Raw genomic sequence first — 10,000 nt, forward strand, 5'->3', positions numbered from 1 at the left:
TAATCATCAAGGAAATTATTGACAGTCGAATGAGTTATATTTTAGATGCATGTATGTAGATTTTAGAGATCCTATAAAGTTTATCAATTTTTCTAGTGCTAATTTTTATATATAATTTAAATATAAGTTTATATTCTTATACTATACTTATACTTATATAAGTTTACACTATAGTCAACGGGCTATGCTCACGCGCCCCGTCATACTATTATAATTGTATATAGCATACAAAAGTTGTAACTGCTGCCTAATAATATCTGGTCAGAGGACGTCAACCACAGAGATAACGCAACTTGGCTTAAGGATGTGGAGGAAGAACTTAGGAAGACAGAGGCGCAACAGGACATTCACGTTACACTCGAGGTTATACGATCTGGAGTGAGAACAATTGCTAATTGGAAGGCAGCCTTACAGCCTTCCATGTCCAAGGCTTTTAACTGAACTGAACTACACCCTAAGCTCCAAGAATTCCTTCACAAAGGAGTACAATCTGTAAGTGTACCTGAATGGATGACTAGAGGAAGAACTGTTTTGATACAGAAAGACCCAGCCAAGGCCACTCAAGTCTCTTATTACCGCCCCATTGCACGCCTGCCAATGATGTGGAAGCTTTTGACAGAAATAATGGGATAGAAATGTTATATACATCTGGAAAGACATGCATTGCTAGCTGACGAACAAAAAGGATGCAGAAGACCATCACTAGGGACGAAAGATCAACTACTTGTAGACAAGACAATCCTGAAGAACTGCCAGAGAAGACTGACTAACTTGTCAATGGCGTGGATTGACTACAGGAAACCACGCGATATGGTTCCTAATTCCTGGGTCCTAAAGTGTTTGAACACGGTTGGAGCAGCAGGAAACGTCATAACGTTAATCAGTAACAGCATGACTAACTGGAGAACTGTATTGACATCAGGTGGAAGAGAGCTTGGCCAAGTTGACATCAAGAGAGGGGTCTTCCAAGGAGACTCATTATCTCCATTACTCTTTATTGTTATCATGTTGCCGCTATCCCTGGTATTGAGAAAGATGAGAGCAGGATACAGACTCCAGAAGAGCATGAAACCAATCAACCACCTCCTGTTCAAGGATGATTTAAAGTTATATGGTGCAAATAAAGACCAACGTGACTCCCTTGTCCAAAAGGTAAGAATTGTTTCTGAGGGCATCCAAATGTCATATGGACTAGACAGGTGTTCAATCCTAGGGATAAAAAGAGGAAAACAAGTTGAAAGTACTGGAATAGAATTACCAAGTGACGAAAAGAACTGGGAAGTAGAGGTAGAAGGATACAAGTATCTTGGAATTTTGCGGTTAGACCAGACGTTAGACACCAACATGAAGGATAAGATCACAGCAGAGTATTTCAGGAGGGACAAAGTATTGTGTAAACCTAAGCGTTAATGGAGGGAATCTGATAAATGGGCTGTAGGCATAGTACTGGGGAGGTACTTGGTAACATGGACAGGAGGACCAGAAAGATCATGACAATGAACGGATGCATGCACAAAAGGAGTTTGTTGCAAGATTATATCTGCCAAGCAAGGAAGGTGGAAGACGTTTGATAGCAATAGGGAATGTGTGGGCAAGTGAAGGAAGGCGTTACATGCTTATCTTCAAGAGGGTTACGAATGGATGCTGGTAGCTGCTAGGACTGAGAAAGTACTTCATGGGGAGAAACGTCTTGAGGACTACAGGAAGAGGACTTAATTGCGAACTTTATATTTCCAGACAAGCAAAAAGGATGCCGGAAAGACTGCAGAGGTACACCTGATCAACTCGCCATTGACAAGATGGTCCTAAGAAACTACAAAAGGGGATATACAAACCTGGCAGTAGCATGGGTGGATTACCGTAAAGCGTAGGACATGACCTCACATTCTTGGATTATGGAAACGTTGGAAAAATCTGGTATCTCTCAGGACATTCCAGCCATAATGGAAAACAGCATGCCAAATTGGAAGACTACTCTCACTACTGGCGAGAAAGATCTAGGAAGTGTGAACATTAGACGAGGAAATCTTCCAAGGTGATAGTTTATCACCACTATTATTCGTGATTGCTTTGATACCCCTGAAAGCAATTTTGAGAAAGGTAAAGCCCAGATATGACTTGGAAAAGCGAAGAGGAACTATTAACCATCTACTATTTATGGATGATTTAGTGTTTTACGGTAAAGATCAGAAAGAGATTGACTCTCTTGTAACCATGGTTAGAATCTTCAGTAAAGACATGGAAATGGAATTTGGTTTAAAGAAATGTGGAGTTGTTGTCATGAAGAGATGGCACAGTCTGTTAGTGCGCGGCCTTGGTGCAAGAGGTCTTGAGTTCGATTCCTGGATCTCGCATCCTTGTTTCGACTTCTTTCTTTTCCGTGTGGCTAAGTAGCTTTAAATACCCGTAAAACGGAGCACTGATGGAGAGGGGGGAGTAAAATGAGCCCACCGTCGACCTCAGGTTTGTCAGTTGAATTACTGTTACGAGTTATGGACGTTAAATATGGTTGCTTTACTTAACTTTACTTTATGAAAGCTGTTTTTTTTTTTAATTGGCGATAATTTCTTTAATTACATCGATAGGTAGATAAGGTTACCTGACCACACACACACACCTATACAGTAAAGGAAACTGCTTCTAAAGTGTTACAGTTTCTTTTCTTTTCTTTTTTTTCACGGAAAAAACTACTTTACTCTTGCCACTCCTTGCCGCTCCAAAGAGGAAAGCTCCCCACTTTGCCTCAAATTTCACCCAAATCCCATGTTTTTGAGCGTAGCGGTTCTCTGCTTCTAAACAGATCATTAATTTTTGTATGCAAAGAGACCGTGGCAATACAAAGCACATCGATTTGGACCAAAATATATGTTATCTACATATAAGAAAAAAGAGAAGAAACAGTAAATTAGATGGGTTATCAACAAAGCCCAAATAGGATGAAAAGGAGAAAACCACATTAGAGAAGCTGGGAGAACAGATTGCTGAAGGTGCTCCCTGGTTAAATAAAAATTATTATTATTATTATTATTATCATTATTATTATTAATGCTTGTTGTTAATCAAATGACAGATATCTTTCCAGAAGGCTTGTACAAGAGGGCACTCCCACAAGAGATGAAGTAGAGTTTCTGGACAGTAATTACAGAAAGTACATAAATTATCAGACGCATATCAGACGCAATACCAATTTTTTTAGAGAAGGTTCTCCGGAGCTATTCTTCTATGCAAAAAGTTAAACTAAAATACTTGCAACTTGGATTCACAAGTGCAAAGAAATGGCAAATTAGATGTATTTTGCCAATCTATATCACCAAAATTTTGCGATGAGAGATCTGACAACCATTTACTTTGACTTTTAAGTGGTATAGAAGCCCCCTGTTTAATAAGGATGTTGTAAGCTGTCTTACAGAAATCCGTGGATGTTAATAAGTCTTCTATTGGTACGCCTGTGTTCCTTTCCGCATGAGGTTATGAAAGTTGTTGAAGAGGAAGGGTACAAATATCTCGGGGTTCTTGAGTTGGACAACATCGTGTACCAAAAAATGAAAGATAGATTCAAGAAAGAATACTTCCGAAGAGTACGCAAGATCTTACAATCCAAACTCAACGGAGAGAACACTGTAAAAGCCTTAAAAATCTGGGCAGTATTAATACTGAGGTATGGTGCGGGAATCTTTAACTGGACAACAAATGATCTGAAGGAAATATATAGCAAAACTAAAAAATTGATGAGCATCTACCGCATCACCCGCCATCTACCGAGGAAGCAAGGTGGACGTGGGTTGATATCTGTTAAAGATTGTATAAGAAGCGGCGAGACAGGATTGTATTGTTATCTGAAAGAGACTCGGAAAGTGTTGCTGAAAAATTAAAAGGAATAAACCCCAGAAGAATGTAGGAAGCGCAAGATGGATGAAAGACAAATTAAATGGAGTGCAAAGAAACTTGATGGCCAATTCTTGAGAGCGACGGATGACATCCGAGCAGCAGAAAGTTGGAAGTGGTTGGTTAGGGGTGAAGTTGTTGAGTTGTTGGTGAGGGGTGACGTAAAGAAGGAGACAGAAGGGATGATAGTTGCCGCTCAAGATCAGGCATTGCGAAGGAACTGGATGAAAATGTACAGCTCTAAGCAAGGCACTACTTATTGTGCAGAGGAAATCACGCACACAATTCTTTAATACGTATTTCCCCGTTAATCTGTTGCGTAGGCGTCCATGGTTTAGTATTTATTTATTTATTTATTTTTATTAGCTTCGCCAAATAAACAAACAAAACAATTACGTATACAGAAGAACATTGGCAGGGACACCACAACAGCTGTGGCCAATTACAGCGGGCCCGTATACTAATAAGAACTGAATAAAAACAAGGAATGTTACAAAATACAGCAATACAGAAAAAACTACAACTACATACAACAAGTTATTGGACGGAACAAGGGACGAGCACTATTGCATTTTAAACAGACAGACTTGAACGAACGTGGGTCATCACAGTTATAGGAAACAGCTAACGCGGACTTAAATTAATAACCGATAATTAAAAATAACCGATTTAAAGGAAGCTAAGGTCGATGAGCTCAAATCTAGTTCGTCCGCTAAACAATTCCAAATTCTACTAGTTCTAATAAGAAAGGATTTCTGGTAAGTAGATGTTTTACATTTCTTACTTCTGTATTTATTAACGTTGCTGGTTGAGGATCTAGTACGTCTACCGTATTTGCGAACTTCAGGTAGAACAGAGACATTCACGTTAACAAGACCGTGTGTCAATTTGAAAAAATAGGTGAGATCTAAAAGTTCATGCCAGTAACAAATAAGTATTAGGTTTAGAGTTTGTGAACGAGACGTATAACTTTTATTAGAAGAATAAGGCAATTTTAAGATAAGCTTAGTGGCGTGTCTTTGGATACGCTCAAGCTTAACAATGAGCTCGATGGATATCCCAAATGTGGCCTAACTAGGGCTAGGTATAGCGGACGTCGTACTTCGGTTCTAAATATGAACCTCGTGTTCCTCTTTAAGTAGCCAAGTAGTTTATTAGCACGTGAAGATTGTTCGTTTACTTGTTTGGACCATGTCAGATCCCTACTAATTCATACGCCCAGATCTTTTTCTGCAGCATATAATTCAAGTGCGGTGTTGTTGAGTTTGTAAGAAGATAAGATCGGGTTTTTTTTCTTGTTATGCGCTGCGCCTTACATTTAGCTTCGTTAAAGAGGAGACCGGATGAATAAGACCAAGTTGCAAGCTTCCCAAGGTCTTTCTGGAGAGAGAAGGCATCATCCAAAGTCTTAATCTCTCTAAATATTTTTGTGTCGTCAGCGAACATCAAAACTCAACTGCTAGAAGTGACGACTTCGGGAAGGTCATTGACGTATAAAAGGAAGAGGGCTGGTCCAAGTATGGAACCCTGAGGTACTCCAGAGGTAACAGGAAGATTGTTTGAAGTGGCGCCGAGTACCGTAACGCGTTGGTATCGGCCTAGCAGGTAGGAACAGAACCAGTTAAGCAGGTTGCCACCGAAACCGACCTGAATCAGCTTATGGACGAGACGCCTATAACTGACTTTGTCGAAAGCTTTTGACATGTCAAGGTAGATGGTGTCAACCTGGCTGCCACTATCTAAAAGTGAACCAATGTGGTCAAGAGCCTCAAGCAGGTTGGTAACGCACGATCTTCCAGTACAAAAACCATGTTGTTTAAGAGAAATGACGTGGTACAGGTGGTCCTTGATGCAATTCAACACACAACGCTCAAAGACAGTGGTCATCGCGATTGCCTCTGAATGCGGAGATATCAAGTTCGAATCCTACTTGGGCTGCCTTCTGCGAGGCAAAAAAATCTTACGCATGCGCAGCCAGATCGCGAACAAAGTCATTAGCCTGCTACCCAACGTGGCAGCAGTAGTTCAAATTAATACTGAGAGGAAGCAGAGATAATAATAATAATAATAATAATAATAATAACAATAATAATAATAACAACAATAACAATAATAATAAATTGAGGTTAGGGTATGAAAGCAGAAGTTGTACCAATTGGCATTGGAGCTCTAGGTTAAGCCGTTGGCTTGAGATTTTGAAGAAAGACATTCGAGTCAGCTTGCGTCAAATGGGGGGGCTTAACTGGGATGGCACACATCTTGAGACGGATCCTGAACATCTTTGGTTGCTGGCAGTAACCCGATCAAAGGACATGATGAGCGAAGGTTGATGACCAAGATTGATTCAGTAGTAATACTAAATAGTAAACTAGAGATTCGTTCAGTTGATTCCTTTCCTTTGATGAAATTGGACAGTTCGATTCACTGAAAGCGGATGATCAGCTGAAATATCCAGTTTTTCTCTTTTCTCTGATAGTACCTTGGCTACACCACAAACCTGATTCTGCACCTAACTTCCTTGAGCCCTGATTATGGCAGAATGATGTTTGATCAACCATTATCTGAATGCAAGTTTCAGGTTTGTAACAAATACAAAACATTAAATGACTGAATAGATGAATTTTACTGGCTTTTTCACAGAGCATTTTTGAAGGCAATGAACCTACAATACTTTTAGGGGAATTTATCAGACTGCTGTTCGTGCAGTTTGCAATCTTAAGAAAGGTTATGGATATCCTCCTTCCAGATAGATTATTTCATCAACTAGTCATAAAACGATTTCCATTGTAGACCTTTGTTTTTTGATAGGAATACCAAATAAATTACTCCTGGCAACAAAGGCATTTGTTAATGACGCCCTTGTTTGCCGCAACTCAAAGCTCATTTGGACCCGGAATCACACAAACACAGAGCTCAATGTCAGTGGATGGTGTCGCCGACTTGCGGGCCACACAGAACCTCTTGTTCACCCCTACTCAAGATCAAGGACGGTCGGAAACATTTGACTGGCTCAATCCCAGCCAGGTTTGTTCCTTTATGTGTTATTCGTGTCACTTCCATTCATTCGAAATTATTTCACTTACCTGTAAACTATCTTTTGTTAGCTTTTGGAATTATTGGTAACAGTAAAACTCGTTACTTCTCATTACTCTTTTATGCTGTCAATAGAGAGCTGAGGTCATCAGCTTTTTGGACATCAGAACAATGCATATGAAACTAAAGCAAGGATGACGATGACGGTGGCAACAGGAGCATTAAAAACAAAATAGAACTTTGCGTTATTCCAATCACTTTGTAGTTATTCAAATTCTTTCGTTGGTATGACCGACATGTGGGTTCCAAGGAAAATTAAAAATTCATGATCATCACATTTCAAGTCGTTGTCAGGGCGAAGGAAATGACCCAGGTTTAGGTTTGTGGCGTTCTCGTTAGCTCAATAACAGCGCTCTAATGTACCCACAGTCCAACTTATTATCAACCCGCTTTGGCTACTGACTTACTGAAATAACTAATGAGCTTAAAATACCAGGAAACCTTTCAATGATCACGTCATTGCATAACCAGTGGTTCCTTATTCATTTTGTCTTCTTCAGGAAACAACCCCTTTCCAACCTTATGTCACCACTCCCTCCCAGTCACAATCCTCATTACTGTTTAGTACCTCACAAAGTAAACTCAAACAGAAGGCTTTCCTACCTGTTCCACGCAACTTTGGCAGCCAAAGAATGGTTCCCCCTCAAGAGTCAAGCCAGCAGTTTCAAGGTTAGATGTTCTCTACTTTTATATGATGATGATGATTTATTCCATGAAATGCTTGAAGGGCTTAAAGGGAACCTCCACTAAAACAAAAAAATAACTTTAAACCACAGAACATAATGTTTACAATTGGAATTGCTCAATCTTTTTCCAATGAAAGCGTTTGTATTCGAGAAAAATAAATTCCAAAAACGCTTATTTTGGTTTTCAAATTTCCCGGGCGCCGCCATCTTGAATAATTGTGACGTAACTTGGTTGCCCTATTGTTCCAGAACAATCGCTCTTTGTATCAGAACAATAGGGCAACCAAGTTACGTCACAATTATTCAAGATGGCGGCGTCCATGAAATTTGAAAGCCAAAATAAGCGTTTTTGGAATTTATTTTTCTCGAATACAAACGTTTTCATTGGAAAAAGATTGAGCAATTCCAATTGTAAACATTATGTTCTGTGGTTTAAAGTTATTTTGTTGTTTTAGTGGAGGTTCCCTTTAAAAACACTTTGTGGCGGAAATGGCAGTCTTTACAACCTGATTGAGATTACTGGGTAGGATTCACCCTACCCTGCAGAAAGCCCCAACCCATTACAAACCCCAAGACCTTGACCTTCGTTCCATTATCTTTATGAACAGTATGTGGGTTCTTTATCATCCCAGAAATTTGGTGTGAAACGGGGTTTGGGGTTTATCATCTTGTTCAGAGAGAACAAAAGAGTCTAACCATTCGCACCCTATTTGATGGCCCAGAGTGTTAGTCATGCTGATTGAAGTTGATAACACTACTACTCGCAGGGTTGGTGGTGAGATACATTTGTTATTAACTATGACAAACCAATTGCTCAATTTTCCCCGTCCTCTTTACACCGGCTTCGCTACTCGTTTTGGGCTATATTTACTATTGAGCTGTTTTATACAGTTGTTAAGCGTTTTCAAATGACATCATAAGACTGCTTGTTTGCTCATGCGAACTGATTTTGATTGCGTGTGCTTGCTTGGCAGGTTGAAATTGAATCAATTCAAATGTCTCTTTATCGTGCCCCTACCAGTTAAGAAGAAATTTAAATGCCTACAAGAGTAAAGGAGCATAATACTGTAGTGATTCCGGATTTTTATCAAACTGTCTTAACCCTTTAAAAGCGGAGATCGTAACAAGGACATTCACCGGAAGGTTTATCATGATCCGAGCGTGGTACTACTGGCTTTATCGACAGCATCAGTGAATTGTTGTTTTTTTTTTTTTTTTTTTTTTTTTGGGGGGGGGGGGGGGTGCAGTGTTTCCTTAGGTACTCGGGCGCTCATTGGCACACATTTAAGGGCTTTGTTTGGCTAATATTTCCACCATGAAATGCCGTTGAGGTTATTGCGATTGCTTCTTTCGACTCATCTGGTCCTGTCATATTCGTTATTAGTAACCAACCGGTGTACCAAAATTGACAGTTAATTGGCCTGTTTTCCTTTGAAGGGACTAGAGAAAAAAAGGAACTTTTAAGACTGAAACGACGTTTTCTGAAAGAGTCCAATACAAGTGATTTCTTTGCAAAACGAGAAGCAATGAGAAATACACTTAAAATGGTAAGTTAATACCAACGGCCTGCTTAACGCGTTGACTTCTTTAATTTCATTTGAAACCTTGTCGTTAACCCTAATCTTTAACAATGGTGTGTTCTTATCCTATTTAAGCAAGCAAAGGAGAGAAGAAAGACCGCTCGTGAGAGCCGTGTAGTAATGTATAGAAAATACAGAACTGGGGACTTGCCAGATGTCCAAATCAAGTTTTCTGAGCTTATTGCTCCATTGCAAGCAGTAGCACAGGTAAAAAACTACCGTCAGTTGTTAGAATCACTTTGTAACCTGTACGTAGTTTTAAAACTACGAATACAAACGGGTGTGGATAGATGAGGATAGATTGAACTAATATTCAAAAGGGGCGACAGTTTTTTTGTTTGTTTTGGGTTTGAGACAAGGTTTCTCCCCAAGTGGCACTTAAATTATATGCCTGTTTTTGCTTATAGAAAAATTTACAAAACATCCTTTTGAATAAAGTGTTGCATATACTTTCCTTACTTCTTGCAGCGTGACAGTACGTTTGCAAAGCAGTTGTTCAGTGTTCTTTTTCGCGGGGTCTTTTCTCAAATTGAGGAAAAGCTATCAGAGCGAGAAGCAAGAAATGTCACTTCAGATGTCAAGACAGCTGTCAATAACATGATCTCTTCCACTACACAGTTTTTTCCTGCTTTTATCTCCAGTCTTCAGGTTTGTTTCGTTATCTCACTCTGTGTAGTAATTTTTCTCCATGCTTGTGCCAAACTTTGTACCCTTCTTTTTTACTTGAAAACTTAGCGTACACAGATGACGATATGA

The 10,000-nt window shown here is 39.6% G+C and overlaps 1 protein-coding gene across 1 annotated transcript in view; it reads left to right on the forward strand.

Annotated features, from left to right (window-relative positions):
• The window catches only part of LOC138030930 (DNA-dependent protein kinase catalytic subunit-like), a 59,764-nt gene that overhangs the window by 27,145 nt on the left and 22,619 nt on the right, over positions 1-10,000 (forward strand). The window contains exons 21-26 of the mRNA XM_068878787.1: positions 6,362-6,463; positions 6,694-6,909; positions 7,479-7,647; positions 9,102-9,211; positions 9,320-9,451; positions 9,713-9,892. Coding sequence (XP_068734888.1) covers positions 6,362-6,463; positions 6,694-6,909; positions 7,479-7,647; positions 9,102-9,211; positions 9,320-9,451; positions 9,713-9,892 — 909 coding nt within the window. The remainder of the gene's footprint in view (positions 1-6,361; positions 6,464-6,693; positions 6,910-7,478; positions 7,648-9,101; positions 9,212-9,319; positions 9,452-9,712; positions 9,893-10,000) is intronic.

Source organism: Montipora capricornis, chromosome 13 (assembly GCF_036669925.1).
Source record: "Montipora capricornis isolate CH-2021 chromosome 13, ASM3666992v2, whole genome shotgun sequence".
Taxonomy (NCBI): domain Eukaryota; kingdom Metazoa; phylum Cnidaria; class Anthozoa; order Scleractinia; family Acroporidae; genus Montipora; species Montipora capricornis.